At 34.2% G+C, this 16468-nt stretch overlaps 1 protein-coding gene and 2 long non-coding RNA genes across 3 annotated transcripts; all 3 read left to right on the top strand.

Moving 5' to 3' along the window:
* Positions 1 to 1851: 1851 nt before the first annotated feature.
* Positions 1852 to 8298, top strand: LOC128238018 (cadherin EGF LAG seven-pass G-type receptor fmi-1-like). Its single transcript, XM_052953587.1, has 13 exons — positions 1852 to 1941; positions 2226 to 2351; positions 2768 to 2878; positions 3090 to 3189; positions 3309 to 3406; positions 3927 to 4103; positions 4370 to 4504; positions 4899 to 5060; positions 5617 to 5834; positions 6169 to 6289; positions 6562 to 6635; positions 7463 to 7547; positions 8065 to 8298. Exons 1-13 carry the CDS (start codon positions 1906 to 1908, stop codon positions 8296 to 8298), a joined length of 1677 nt encoding a protein of 558 aa, XP_052809547.1. The 5' UTR covers positions 1852 to 1905.
* Positions 8299 to 8709: 411 nt separating this feature from the next.
* Positions 8710 to 9601, top strand: LOC128239305 (uncharacterized). Its single transcript, XR_008261860.1, has 3 exons — positions 8710 to 8866; positions 9115 to 9253; positions 9532 to 9601. It is a non-coding gene; the product is annotated as an uncharacterized LOC128239305 (long non-coding RNA).
* Positions 9602 to 10103: 502 nt separating this feature from the next.
* Positions 10104 to 12217, top strand: LOC128239304 (uncharacterized). Its single transcript, XR_008261859.1, has 3 exons — positions 10104 to 10153; positions 11014 to 11193; positions 11834 to 12217. It is a non-coding gene; the product is annotated as an uncharacterized LOC128239304 (long non-coding RNA).
* Positions 12218 to 16468: the final 4251 nt, after the last annotated feature.

Here is a 16468-nt window from a genome sequence, read left to right as displayed (position 1 = left end):
TATTGCAGTTTTCCGAAAATGAAACATTCACACCAACTGCTGCATGTGAACATTTTTTTTAATACTTCTAAAAAAGAGATGCGGTTGCTTTATCCAGCAAAGTATTACTGTGTAAGAAATTCAATTCACCTTTGTGGACGCAAGAATATGTTTGATTAACATTAATTATTGTTTGAGTGAACGGAAAAATAAACAACACACAGGTATATTTCTAATTCATGTCTTGAACAGTTCTTGGTTTTCGAAGGATAACACTCGTTCAATCATTAGCATTGGGAACATGTCCATTGTTTCCTTGACTCAATTGTCCATGATGGTTTATGATTTGGTCAGTTAATGTTGACAAACATAGATACAAAACTACATCGGGTATCATTATGAGTATTCTAATTCATGATTATTTTGCAGATCACATCGTCGTCTTATGGATGTGAAATCACGGGTGAAACAACGGTTTGTACCTTATTCATTAAGGTTGAATTATGACTCTTTCATTGCATATAGCTGATAGGTATTTATTGTAAACTATGTATTTATTTGTAATGTTTACTTTATAATTGTCGTAAATTTTCCATACGTGTTTATGTGATTGTTTCAACAATTTTCATTTGTCATACAAAGTTTATTTCAAAAATATTCACCTTCCTAGGTGTTCTTGACATCATTATTCCGTCTTTGTAATTAACAATCTAGCATTTCAATTTTTTCAGTCAAAGAAATATGAAATCTCTCTTGTAATCAACGTAACCGGAAAAAATGACTACAAGTTGGAATTTACTGATGATGTTTACAACGCAACTATAAAAGAGGTATAACAATGTCTCCGTATTTTATTTATGTCGCACATTCTTTGAAAACTAACGATTTCTAATGCATATGTCAAAATTCAGTTTTTTCTTGAAATCAGCGTTACCGGGAAAGTAGAGCACAAATTGGAATTTACTGGTGATATATACAATGCAACTATAAAAGAAGTATAACATATTTCCCGCATTTCTGATGCATATTGCTTTGAAGAGTAGCTTCTTTTTAATGAGTTTATTACATTCAACTTTAACACTGAGGGTTCGTGATGTGAAGACTACGTAAAACGTCTCAAATACAAAAAAGTTAAGATTATTTTCTACTACATTTTATATATAAATTGAAGCAGAGCAGAAAACACGTTTTACATTACATATTACAGTTGTATGCTGCCTGCATAGCATGACATACATGTAATTTTTTTAAACAAAGATAATCTTGTCTGGCTTCAAAACGGTGTATAAATCCTATATTACTAAGGAAATTGCAGAATTTGTTTTAAAGTATATACAAAATGGTTTGAGTGGGGAACAAGTCAACGCCGGTACACTAAAAAAGTTAAAAAAACTGCTCACCTACAAGGACTCAGTATAAACTCAGTGATAATATTTAACCTTTGAAAAATACAAACGCTGTTCAAAATCGTGGACTTCAACGACACTATTTGAGCATATATAAACATTTGTTGAAGGGTTCCAGCCGTCGGTATCTTAGTGTTAACACTCCTAGTGATTTGCCACTCTTTATTTCGTCATATTAAAATGACAAAAAGTGCAAATGAGCGAGTCCCTTTAAAACAGTATCTATGATATATTGTTCAAAGTGATAAAACATCTTTGTAGATATATGATGTGTTCATACGTATTTGAAAACATTTTCAGCTGATCGCTAGCATCTTATCTGTGCATGTCATTATGCACATGATACGAGCTCTTATGCCTCGACTCTGTTGTAATGCATCATGAATATAAATACTAAAATATGAGAACATAACATAACATAAAGCGATTTTTACTACGATTGCAGGATGCAAGAAATAACACTAAAATTTCTATCTTTCCACCACTGGCGCTAAACTTAACGGATTGCAAGGTTGGAGGGATGGTAAACTACCCGAACAGGGATTTTGAAATCACCGTAGGCATACTTGTTTCTGTCCTTCATTATAACGAACATATCAACTATGAAAGAAATGCATGCCAACCGACCCGAATATTGTTAAGTATATTTTAAAACCCACAGCTCACCGTGTCCCTTTTTGTCGTAAAAACTAAGCAGACTCCATGCTTCATATCAGCATTGTTATTAACATAGGTTGAGTTTGCTTTTAATAAAACATATTATACCTTTTTACTGACAGTTCGAAGTCGGTTATCCAATAATTTATCGGTTAAACTAATTTGTAAACAACTTGATTTTAGAACACCAGCGGACTTCCATTTCGATGGGGCGCTCAAACTAATCCCAACGCTCTGTATCTCAATGGACAGTTGGATTATGACCATGGCCAGAAAGAATTCATTATTCATATCAAGGGAGAACTTATTGTAAAAAGTTATTTTATTGCAACACGATTGTTTAAAGTTTATAAAGATTACTTGTTACTCATACATATGCTCTCATAAACGACGTATGCAATACTGAATTCTGATTGGTACGGTAATATATATAGAAACAACAACACCACTCAACGTGTCAACATGGCAAATAACTGTTTACTATCTTATAAAATACCGAGCGGACGAACATTTTAAACTAAGTGTTTTGAGTCATGTATATAACGCGAGGTTCATAATGTAGAAGACCGGCTGCCTTGAGGTTCTTGTTAATGTAAATTAGCTCATAATTTATCTTCTTGAATGTTTATTCCTGTCGGGTCAAAATCAGCATATTACCATATTAGTACTCGAATTTGCTTTAAGCATTATTGCATAAGTATTTACATTATTGTATGACATTTCAGCAAAGTCTTCCGGGTTCAGCCACTGCCGAAATTAAAGTGACTGTAGAAGACGTTGACGACCAAAACCCTGTCTTCGCCAGTGATACGTACAGGCTTGATGTGGCGGAAAACGTATATATATATATATATCCTATCCTTTAACATGTTTAATAAGTATGCATTAACACAAAATGAAATGTGTCTCTGATTTTTATTTACAAATATATGATAACAAATTCATTTAATATGGATAAAATGTCAAAAGCAATTCCTAATCGTCAACATTTTAAACTATATTGAATGTTAATTATCAAAAGGTACGATATTTCATACATATTTCCAGAATGCATCGGCTGTAAACTTCTCGTTAGCAACAATACCGCCACTGCATGCCTACGATCCAGATTTTGGAATTAATTCCACAATCAAGTACAGGATCAAATGTAAGATGATAAAACGAATTATGTTCACATTGTGTTGGTTATATTAGGACTGTATTGTGCCCGGATTTATGAAGGCCCTGTTACTATTTATCGAAGAGGTTGTTTTGGTGATTTTTCAGCTCCTGGTTTGTTCTCTATTGATCAAAGTACCGCTGAAGTATACATTTCTAAACTCCTTGATTATGAACAAACTTCTGAATACAGCGTCACGATTGAGGTAAGATGCTTGTGATATCAGGTAGGGTTTTATCAGAATTTACTTCAAATTATTTACTTCTAATCAAAGACATTGGTATGGCATAATGGTACCATTGAAAACCTTAACAAAAGGTTGTACTTGAAATTTCTTTATCAGTTTATTTGAAAGTTAATTGTATTTGTTATCAAATGTCGGGGCGAGTGTGAGGTAATGGCCACATGAGCTGGTTTACAGCCCTAATACTCTCGTGATTTCTTAACGGATCAAATGCGATTATGAATCAGTAAAACTATTTTTATGCGTTCTTTGCCTGTTTGTGATGTTTAAACGTTTGTGTCACTCGTTCAGTGAAGTTTACACCCTTTCTGTGCTGCATGCTACGTATTAAATTTTATTTTTCAAGCATCATTTGTGCAGTAGATTTAACAGTTGTGTATTGCATTAATCGTCCTCTTTCAGTTTATATTAATCATTATTTGTGAACTATATTTATTGTAACTCATGATCAAACAAATACGTTAAATAACGTTTCGGACAGGCTTATCAAGAGGACAGACCAAGCACAGGGACCGCCCAGACCACATTAAAAGTTAACGTAATAGACGTTGACGACAACGAACCATACTTCAAACCGAACGTTGTTAACGTCACAGTGTTGGAAAACCAATTGAACGGAATTCGGCTACAAGACGTTCAAGCTGTAGATATAGATACGGTTAGATGTATTATATGTATAATTATGCATTATTATCTAGATTGCATGTATTTGTCTGTTCGTGATACATGTTGTTGCAAGTCATAAAACAATAGATACGTTCGTTTAAACTAAAGAACATGCGTTTTGAAAATGTGCACCTTTGCGTTGTTTTGTGTAAAGGAAATCGCGCATTATTGATAACCCTTAGAGATGTTTAGGAGTATGGTTTATGAACACCAATTTGACTGTGTTAAATTGTCAAAATGCTATCAATATTGTTATAGGGAGAAAACGGCTATATATTCTATAAATTGGATGGTGATGGTCCTTTTCAACTGAAGAAAATTGACAACCGAACCGCAGTATTGGAAGTTAATGGGAAGCTGGACCGAGAAACTAAATCATCGTTTGTACTTACTGTAAGGACTACTTTTACAGAAATAAAGCCGGTCTAATTTATTCAAACATCGACCTATATGTCATCCTTATTATGTCTTATGGTCTTTCATTGCTGTGGCGTAACTGGCGTTAGTATTTCTTCCTGAAGTTTCTAATATTTAAATTCTTTTGAAGACAGTTGGATTGGGATGCGCGCAACAGGAGTCTGATTCATTCACAGAAACGTTTTGAATGACACCCAAACCGAGGACATTTAGGTGGGAGGCGAGCATCTATTAAGCTGGATCAACACACGACCATAATTATGTTATACTTTAGTTATAAGTAGTCGTAATACCCTGAACTAGTAAGTAAAGTGAATGCAAATACAGAACATGTCAATAAATCACTTTCAAACATTAAATGTATTTTCAGGTTATACCTCGGTCTGTCCTAGACAAGGTGGGAAAGAACAACTTAACAGTAAACATTCAGGTTGCTGACATCAATGACAACAGTCCCGTTTTCATCCAAGGCCCTTACCATTTCAACATCAACGACAACATCTCTCTGTCCTATGGGATGACTATCGGACAAGTAAGCATTGTTTTCATTTGCTAGCTATTTCTTAAAAGTGTCTTTATATTGTATTTAATGTCTTAAAGATAACAAGTTTACTTTTGTTTTTGCACCTCTAAGTTTACTTGTCTGTGTAGATTCCCCTTTTATGTTATTGTGGTAAAAGCTCACCTTGTGGGGCTGAAGACTCGACTTGTACTCCTTAAGCAGTTGATGTATGTTAAAAACAAGCGGTTCCCTACTACTCTCAGCTATTACTGTCAATTCAAGTACAAAAAGTAGCCATCGTCCGGCGGCGTGCTAGACAATACGCCCTTAACTACGTCCTCTGATAGAGGTTTATTTGGAAAAGCATACTTTGTGCTATGAATATATAACACATTAGTATTATCATTTTTCGGCATAGATATCCAGTCATCTCGGTCTTTTTAGGCATATGTATGTTCTTCTTTGTTTAACCAAGCACTTATGTTTTTGGTAAACGTAAACGCGAACATAAACCTCATGAAATGGCAACAGTAAATATGAAGAACCATGTATCTCTCTATTTCTTAATTTTCGTATATATGTACAGATTATCGCGGAAGACAAGGATACGGGAGATAACGCTGACATAGTCTACACAATTCTTCAAAATGCAGTGAATGTTCATGACTGCCAGCAGTATACGCTGCCCTTCGATTTGATCGCTACAACTGGAAAATTTGTTATGACAGAGAGCGATTTGCATTGCGATCATTATTCGCTTTTCGTGGAAGCTTGCGATAACCCCGACCCCAGCTTTCCTGCTCGGTAATATACTTGTATACAAGAACTTTGCGAATTCTTTATCGTTTTACATAGTAATGCACAATGAAATTATGTTGAACTAATGTTTATAAAGGATGGTTGTTCTTGCAAAGTCAATTTTGGAACATGATGGCCTATGTTGTGCAATGATACGATTGAAACAACGGATTTCAAGTTTGTGTAATATTGTTATCTTGGATCAAATGAGGTCCTATCAGAACAAGCATTTTGACAATACTTATAAAAAAGGACGAACTGCCGTGACAGTTGCAAAAATAATCACATGTACAATTTGTTTTGTAATTGGAATTTAAGAATTCTACAATATATTTTACAGACGTTGTGAAACCGTAAACGTAGATATTAGGCGTTTTGTTGCTGACGGTATTCGGAATTATGACAAGACGTTTGACGTGAAGGAAAATGACCCAGTTGGGACCTACATTGGACCAATATATGTAAATTGTTGGCATTTTGGCTTCAGATCTTTCACTTTGTGTTGTTAAAAAGCTTAACACGACAATTGCCGATGTCTAAAGTCTTCTTATTTCTGTTAATCTATGGTTATTACTTTTTATTGTGTCATGTTTTCATAGACTGATATTTGGATATGTCTAATGAAACCACCATTTGTTCGGCACAAAAACAACAGCATAACTGATTAATGTTGTAAAAGAGATGGGATTGTAGTTGAAATCGTTTTTGCATTGATCTTATTGATACTTTTCAGTGCGACGGCCAAGGTTTAATTTATAACGTTATTCCAGAAAAGGCCAGGCTGGCATTTAATATATCTTACAATGGGTATGTAATTTTGTATAATTGAGCTAAATGTTATAGATAAATGTAGTTTGTCTTAAAGGAAAGGACATTTTTTATTATTATTATTCACCTTTTTATTTTTTAGACTTATTCTTTTTCTTTTTCTTTTAAGGCGAGGAAACATATTTTGAGGAATTTATTGAAACTTTATATATCACAACGTTACAATGTTAAAAGTTGAAGAATTAATACTCTTGGTCTAGTTCTTGCAAAGTATTACCCCTTGTACATAGAATGTTTTTGAAAAAGGTTTGTCCGAAGCATTGCTTGATATCTATCAAAAACATTTGAATGAAACTTCGAACATTGATTGTAAGTTATTATAGTAAAGTTGTGCTTTGCACAGAAATTGTATCTCTTGGACACTTCCTTGAAACGCTATCTCCTATTGGTTTTGATTTTCTTCAAACATTTGATGACTCAAAAGCTCCTAGAATGGGCAAAATTGAACATTTAGTATTGACGAATAGCAGTGTGAAGCTATGCTTACCTTTGGACACATTGTTGTGAAACCATCCGCCCTAGTTCTTTGATGTTCATCAAACAAAAATTATTCACAGCCTAACTCGGAATCTATGGAAAGGAAATGAATGAAACTTGGGATGTCAATATTACAGTGCTAACTGTGCAATTTACAACTCTTCGATTATTTAAAGGAACTTCCCCTTATACTTTTTTCTTCTTGAAATAAATCTTGTCTTAAATATTAGTGTTTTTTAGTTATATTCCCATGTTATTGTCCGATTCACTTTCACAATATTAATCGATAGAACGGCGTTTTGAAAACAACATGTATATGTCCTTTCCAGAGACATGTTAATGACAACAGCGGTGTTAGATAGGGAAAACATCAGCTCGTATGACCTTATTATAGATGTGAAACAGGGTAGTGTTGTAAGTAAACTAACGTTCATTTTGAAAGTATGATTATGTTAAGCATTATCTAATTGATAAAAAAAAATAAAAAATAAAAATAAATATTATACATACTTATTGGGAATTACTCAAATCCCGAACAATTGATTTACGTATATACCTTGCAATCATTCCGTTGCGACAAAGTGAGTCAGAATACGAACATTGAGTGATGATGTTCTTTATTTATTCCAAAACGTTCAAACTTTGTTCCAAACGGAAAATCTATGCAAATCATGTGAAATGATTTATAACACGACATACACATACTATGATTGTGATTTTCATACAATACATCACTTAAGGCCTATTCGCATAAATACTGGATTAGAAAGCTTTACTTGCAAATTTCATACATCCTAAAAACTTTGACATAGCATCATAAGCATGGAAGAATAATGGGTTACACATAGTTTAACTAGCAAATTAAAGGTTGTCAGGTGTATTTTTCGGAATCACTTCGTTATCGAGTCATTTAACCCTCGACTTTTTTCAGTTAAAGTGTGTATACAATATCTCAGTTAATGTGATAGACGTCAACGACAATCCTCCTCTGTTTACCAGTGAAAAGTATGTATTCTACATTACCCCTTCTACAGCTAATGGGTCTAAAATTGGAACCGTTAAAGTAAGTCACCCTTGCTTTTGTCGATTTTGTTTCTTTTCATGTAGTCTTTCTTCATTAATGTTATTTTCAAGCTCGTCCGGGTTTTTTTTTTCAAGGAAATAAGGTCGAGGTATTGTGTCAGCTTTCGTCGTCGTTGTCTGTATATATATGTAAATTATACAAAATATATACATATATCAAGGTCAATTACTTTTTACTGTAATAACTGTTGAATTATGTCCCATTTTCGACGAAAAAAAGACAGTTGACCGTTTGACTTTTGTTGCTCTCACATTGTATTATACTTGGAACTCTAATTTATATAATTTTATCAATGAGCTATAATTTCTGTTCTAAAACAGTGAATATCTTTTCTATATCACTGATTGTTTTTGAAATTTTGGCCCTGTTTCGAGTCAAAATCCAAAGTAAGCGCAAACAGAACAAAATATCAATGACGTCATTTCTAGATTAGTTTGACACCATCAAAAATGCAGTGCGCTTTTGCAAATGCATATTTATAAACATAAATTTGACATAGCATAAAGTTTTAAGAATTCATTAAATACAAATATAATGAAACAAGCAATAACCTTGTATATATATATATAAAACCGTTTTGAATTGTTCAGGCAGAGGACCTTGATACGGAGGAGAATGCACAAATCAATTATTTCTTAACGGATAATGGGTATGTTTATTATATAAATGGCAAGGCAATTAATATTTTTCATCCGTGATATTTCAAATATCTAAAACATAAGTAAATTTTATAATAAAATTATACAAATATATACACGGAAATAAATATATCTATATCTGTGTAAAATTTATTTTGTTTAAGGAGACAATCTATAGAAAAGATGTATTTCTAGAAAGACCAACGCCAAGAATTAGTGAACATTCTGTCTTAAAATAAAGCGAGTGATTTAATTGCAGGGGTTCGTTGTTCCATATTGACAATCACACGGGAGACATCTACGTGGACAGTCCAGGTTCGTTGGCGGATATTACAAAGTTGTACTTTACGGCAATGGACATGGGTACCCCATCACTTCGATCAACAGCGCTTGCATACGTAAGATGCAATTCAATATAACTTGCGAATTACCTCCTTCCTTGAACATATTTTGCTATGATTAGGGATCTCCTAAATGGTAGTTACCAGCCAATGGCATAACAGTGTTATACAATGCATACACAGTGTATTATAATATTGCAGTGATAAGAAACATGCTATAATGAAAAACACGTTTTTCATATACATTTCTACTGTTTGGCTTTGTTTTACTTTTTTCCACAAACGATACGTTCTTATAGAAGGAAATGAGAGAACAGACTATCTTACATTGTTAGGTCGTACATGGAGACGATGGCTGGGTTTCAATCGAAACGCCGTTAACTGTCGGACAACTTACAAATCAAGATACTTATTTTGAGCAGTAAGCAGTTATATAAATAATCAAATACAATCGATCTTTGTTTATCTACAAAGAATAACTCATAAAAAAATCGACATTAAGTTTCCAAAACACACCACTTGCATTATTCCATATTTCAACTATTTTTAAACTTGTCATTACCAAGACCTTTCTTGAACTATAACCATTTCTGTAATGAAAATAACGGTTTTATGCATTTTTTTCAGGCAATTTACCCGGACTTTAGGGTTGCCGGTGAACGTCAACCACATTATTGAACTACAAAATGACAAGCTCCACAAGTTGGTCAATACTTTTTAGCTAGATTCTAAGAAAATAGAGAATTGATTCCATTAAATTTCCAATGATAAACCTGGTACCTGAGGAGAATTTCAAGTTTATTTTAGGGCGATTTACTTTTAGTTTAGTTTATACTAACTGACTAACTAAGCAGCTAACTATCAACCTAACCACGTTTTAATGTGAGTGGATTATTTCAGGTCACAGATGAAATTGTCGCCGAAAGACGAAAGCATCGACAAATTCGTATTTATTAGGTAATATGTTTATGACACTTCGTAAATATAGAGGTTGATAGATGATACTTGTACGTGTATGTGGCTGCCATTTCTTTGTGGCTTCTTAGTGCATCAGCATCTAAATATGTGTACAAACATTATACTGCACAAGTGAAGCGTCTAGCTGATAGATATCGAGGGGAATGGTAAATGTGAAGTCTACGTCACATATGTTTGAGAAGACTCTTGCAAGGCGCTTGATGATTTATGAAAACACGAGGTAAACGTGATTTTGTGCATGTTTTGTGACATATCTACATGTACAAGAGATCTCTGCAAACGATGTTTGCAATCAAACTGCAACTTTAGCCCGTATCGCTTCATATGCATGAACGAACAAGCTTGTGATTACTCTAGTTCTATCTATATGAAACTATTTTCTCTTGATTGCATACCACTACATGGTTCCCATTGAATCCGCATGTTTAAAACCATAGCCGTTAACGATGCACTCTTATTCCCATGTAAGATTTACAACAATTAAAACTTTTGTTTTAAAATTCCAAAATGGATGAATAAATGTCGAACAATGGTTCTCATGAAAAGATACCGAGTTGAATTTGAAAGAAATGAGCATAAAACACGGTATTTCTACCTAAACAAACTATAGTAAACCACAGTAAATATTTTAGCATTCACCAATTATTTAATATTTTTGCGCTTTCTGCTATTAAATACACGGTTACAATCTTGTTGTCAGTAATTAGTATTTTCCATAAATGCATTATTTAGTAAGTAGTTTAAGGTGTATCAGTCAAAATTTATGTTTGTTATACATGTGTATGTATTAATTTTGAATAAGAGTGTTACTTTAATGTTATTATACTTGTACTCAACAGCAACGTGTATAGCCACTTTGAAGAAATTCGGTCCCTGATGTATACGACTGAACCATTGGGGAGTACGGATTCGAACGGGGACAAATTTAGTGCGACTCAAATTGGCTTTATTGTCATGTCAGCGTTCATTATTATTGAAACAACAATAATTGTTTTCATAATACACAGACTGCTCAAAAGGTATGTATTTATCAGAATCCATTACTTATGTAAACGGGAAGATTTTTTTTACTTATTGAGTTATTCCGAATTGTTCTAATGAAGCAATTTCAGTTTGCATTACATATTAATCTATGTTGATAATGACGTTTCGCTGAGGACTAAAATCGTTAAAATAGGAACAGTTAAAAATAAACCATTATTTTACCCACGACAAACGAATATCGAAGTGGGTTTATTGGCGTCACCCTGGTGTCGGTCGTTCAGTCTGTTGTATTTTCTCTTGTCCGGAGCATTCTTAAAAACAACCGAATGGAATTTAAATTTCGAACAATGAAATAACATAATGTGAAGATGTTATATTTAACACTTTTGGATTGCATTGTATTAAGGTAAAGCACTATGGGAGGAAGCGAAGCGTGCATGAACCTTAACTCTATCGACAGCTTTGTCATTTTAGTGGGATTTCACTGCTAGTTCCAATCAGGATGACGTTTGGGGGTTTTAATATTAGTGATAGCTCTAGTTTCAAATATTTAATTTTGTGTGTCGATCCATTTTTGTCATTTATGTGAACTAATGTATGTGTATATTTTGTTTTAGCCTTAGGCCTGACGTTTCGCAGTAAATTTGGAAATTTCAAATTAACTTTAAATTTCAGCAAAAAAATGGCGAAGAAATGTTACATTTGTGAGTTGCTTGAAATCAAGACCGAACATACGCATTTAAAAAAAGTTGCATCCAATGAGAAATTTGGCAAAACAGGGGAAACAAATGAAGTGTCCAAACCGATCGAAGATACTCATAATGAGGACATGGATTCAGACAATAACGAAACTACGGATAGCAGCGATTGTGAAGTAGAAGTATAGTAGAATCAGCCGCCATACAACAACGTTTCTGAACCTTAAACCACATTTAGTGATTTTTACTTTGGAACAGAATAATCAACCCATTTTTGACAGCTTCCGAATTGAGTACATATTGTTTGTTTTTATAACTGTTGTGATATGTGCTTCCTTGATAGTGATAATGTCAAAATATACTGGTGCGCATATTTTTATATTTATTTATACGAGTTATCGCATATAAGGTTATATAAATTTATTCACTCGAACTATTTGCAGTTCTTTGTTATACATTCATTTTTTGATAGACATAACGCGCAAAGGAATTTAGTAATAACTTAAAACACACATCATAAATGCTTTAGGTATTTATGTAAATTTGGGGTGCTTGGCGTCCCCATTTTATATTGGATATCATTTAAAATAATATTGCGTGCAAAAAAGAAAATTGTAATAAATATTCTCAGAATAGTGTAACGAAACTTATTTTCGGCCTTTGAAGATTGCCAAATAGGAATGTTTACGTCCGATTCCACTTAAAATAATATACAAATTATATAAAAAAAATGTTTGTGTATAATGTGTTTTTGTTAGATTATTTAACATTTTTGTAATAAGTGAGAAAATTTATTTTAAACGATACTTACATAATTAAGGGTCACGTGGCATCAACATTTAGCATTTATGAAAAATATCTTATTTCTGGGTCGGATACCTTAATTATTTTATGAAGCCACACACCATGAGATAAAAACCAAAAAAAATCAAGACATGTCGATTGAAAGCGATCAAAATAAGCCTGTTTCGATTTATTGTTAAAGTGTTATATGACTGAACTGCTCATGTTTAAATACAGTATTAATTTTTATTTTTATTGAGTTTATTTGTAAGCATGTTTTTTACATAACATGCAAATAATAATTAATTTATGGTGATATGTCTATGAGAAACGTAAATAGATTTCTTAATTCCATATTTTCTCTACTGTAAAGATAAACGTATAATTTTCATAAAAGAAAGAAAATAAAAAGTTGACTTCTTTTCTTTTATTGTCCATTCGTCTGAAGCATTATAAACCTCGTTAATGTTTTATATAAAACACCGCTTAGACCTCCGGTGAAATAAATTATTTCTACTGACCGTTCACAGCAACTATTAAGATATCAATTATGATAATAATTATGTACTTAATGTATGTTGTTATGTGACCGTGTGTGTATCGATGAATGTCTTCTTTTGACATTGTGTGTATCGATAATTGTCTATTCGTAACATTCTGCGTATCGATGTGCGTCTGTTTGTGACCTTGTGTGCATCAATTAGTTTAAATTTGTGACCCTATGTTTATCGATAAGTGTCTGTTTGTGACTTCTTGCGTATAGATGATTGTATGCTTGTGAGCTTGTGTGTATAGATAAATGTCTGTTTGTGACCTTGTGTGAATAGATGAGTGTCTGTTTGTGACCTTGTGTGTAAAGATAAGTGTCTGCTTGTGATCCTGCTAGTAAAGATGAGTGTCTGCTTGTGATCCTGCTAGTAAAGATGAGTGTCTGCTTGTGATCCTGTGTGTGTAAATAAGTGTCTGTTTGTGACTTTGTGTGTATATCTGAGTGTCTGTTCGTTACCTTGTGTGTATAGATAAATGTCTGTCTGTGACCTTGTGTGTATAGATGGGTTTCTGCTTGTGACCTAGTGTTTATAGATGAGTGTCTGTTTGTGACCTTGTGTTTATAGATGAGTGTCTGTTTGTGACCTTGTGTGTATAGATGAGTGTCTGTTTGTGACCTTGTGTTTATATATGAGTGTCTGTTTGTGACCTTGTGTGTATAGATGAGTGTCTGTTTGTGACCTTGTGTGTATAGATGAGTGTCTGTTTGTGACCTTGTGTGTATAGATGAGTGTCTGTTTGTGTCCCTATGTATATAGATGAGTGTCTGTTTGTGACCTTGTGTGTATAGATGAGTGTCTGTTTGTGTCCCTATGTATATAGATGAGTGTCTGTTTGTGACCTTGTGTGTATAGATGAGTGTCTGTTTGTGACCTTGTGTGTATAGATGAGTGTCTGTTTGTGACCTTGTGTGTATAGATGAGTGTCTGTTTGTGTCCCTATGTATATAGATGAGTGTCTGTTTGTGACCTTGTGTGTATAGATGAGTGTCTGTTTGTCACCTTGTGTGTATAGATGAGTGTCTGTTTGTGACCTTGTGTTTACATATGAGTGTCTGTTTGTGACCTTGTGTGTATAGATGAGTGTCTGTTTGTGACCTTGTGTGTATAGATGAGTGTCTGTTTGTGACCTTGTGTTTATAGATGAGTGTCTGTTTGTGACCTTGTGTGTATAGATGAGTGTCTGTTTGTGACCTTGTGTGTATCGATAAGATCTGTTTGTGTCCCTATGTATATAGATGAGTGTATGTTTGTGACCCTTTATGTATAGATGAGTGTCTGTTTGTGACCCTGTGTTTACATATAAGTGTCTGTTTGTAACCCTGTATGTATAGATGAGTGTCTCTGTTTGTGACCCTGTGTTTACATATGAGTGTATGTTTGTGACCCTGTATGTATAGATGAGTGTCTATTTGTGACCCTGTATGTATAGATGAGTGTCTGTTCGTGACCCTGTATGTATAGATGAGTGTCTGTTTGTGACCCTGTGTTTACATATGAGTGTCTGCTTGTGACCCTGGGTTTACATATAAGTGTATGTTTGTGACCCTGTATGTATAGATGAGTGTCTATTTGTGACCCTGTATGTATAGATGAGTGTCTATTCGTGACCCTGTATGTATATATGAGTGTCTGTTTGTGTCCCTGTGTGTTTAGATGAGTTATTGCTTGTGACCCTGTGAGCTAATACTTCCAATCCACGTTGGGTCCAGGGTTATCCGGGAGAGTCCTGGATGGTCTTGGATGGTCCAGGACACTACCCCTCAATTTTAAACTGTCTAAAATTGCTGGGGTCATCTGGAACCGTCCGTGGCCATCCAGGATGATTTTATAATCCGGGGTAGTCCGGGATGGTCTTTGTAGGTACCATGTTGGCTCCGGGAATGTCCGTTGTGGCACCGTGTTGATCCAAGGCGATTCGGCATACCGTGTTGTACACGGATCAATACGGGGCGGTCCATGTTAGGTCAGGAACATTCCATAACTGATTCGGGATGGCCCGAATGTTTCCCGATGTCATCCATGTTTACCCCATGTTCGTTGAGGATGGTCAGGCTCGTTCAGGGACGGTCCGTGGCGCTGCCGTGCGGTGTTGGATCCGTGTTGAACGATGTAAATCCGCTGTGGTGCCGTGATTGTTCGGGCCTGTCCGATGTTTTGCGACCGTCGAGGGACCGTCGATTCAGTTTCAATCAGGACCAACCCTGACCACCCCTGATCAATATTTCTCTTATGGTCCGTGTTAGGTCCAACATAGGTGTGATTTTAGCTTGGAATCTTGGTCAGAAAGTGAAATTTTTTCAAGAAGATCACGAACGACTTATTTAAAGATTGATCAAATAGTGGGTTACTGCGTCAAATTATTAAAGAAATATGGTTGACGCTATATGGCGCCCCGGTGTCTATCTAATCTTGATGACAAATGTAATGATGTGGGAATCTTTGTATTTATATCCATGTATAGTAATATCACCAAGGTCCAGCATTAAAACACATTGTCTTGTTCGCTGAATAAGGTAGTGGTCCATATGAGAAGATGCTGATATGGAATTTAATATGGTGGTCATGCTATTTTGGTATCATTTGAAAGAGTTTTATATAAAGAGAAAGAACATGTGAAAACTAAACTGTAAAAAACATTACAAACACGTTTTTTAGCCTTTAAAGTTTGCAAGATATGTCTCTCTATGTCCGATTGCAGTTGAAATAAAGATTAAAAATACAAATTGCATTAACTTTAATTATAGTGTATTATCCGTCTTTTAATTTAGATGTATTTAATAAGAAAGCAACACTGTTTTAAAATGAAGATTTAACATAACGGCAATCAATAGAACAAAACACTTTTGTGTACATTTGCACTTCCTATCTAACCGGGCATCACGTGAAGACTAGAAGTCCTGAATTGAGCTCAAATCTGATTATTGCAGTCTGTTTCTAGTCTAATTGCTAATTGTGTTTGATGTGACCGTAATGGCATGGCTCAGTGAAGTAACGGATAGGCGATGTTTATGAGAAAGTGTATAAAAATAGTAATAGTAACAACGTTCGATATGACAGTGACCGCTTATACCATTTAGGAGCTTATAACTGAAGGAACTCAATATGTATTATATGGCAGTTGTTTTATTTTTTTTGACGAAAAAGCCTATGAGAATTTATGTTCTGTTTTTTTATTAAATTAATAACTTTGTTCCTGAAACATTGTTATGACATTTGATGTCAATATCAGACTAAAGTTTTAAGGATTCCAATTGTGACAAAATAAATGTTTATTCTAG

This window comes from Mya arenaria, chromosome 6 (assembly GCF_026914265.1).
Source record: "Mya arenaria isolate MELC-2E11 chromosome 6, ASM2691426v1".
Classification (NCBI taxonomy): domain Eukaryota; kingdom Metazoa; phylum Mollusca; class Bivalvia; order Myida; family Myidae; genus Mya; species Mya arenaria.
This window is presented reverse-complemented; position numbering and strand designations above follow the sequence as displayed.

Bases quoted from the DNA above. Each gene is read 5' to 3' on its own strand.
- LOC128238018 (XM_052953587.1), top strand. From the start codon at position 1,906: ATGGTAAACTACCCGAACAGGGATTTTGAAATCACC. The intron at 3,190-3,308 runs GTAAGATGATAA...GTGATTTTTCAG, and splicing joins AATCAAGTACAGGATCAAAT to CTCCTGGTTTGTTCTCTATT. The intron at 6,636-7,462 runs GTATGTAATTTT...TGTCCTTTCCAG, and splicing joins TTTAATATATCTTACAATGG to AGACATGTTAATGACAACAG.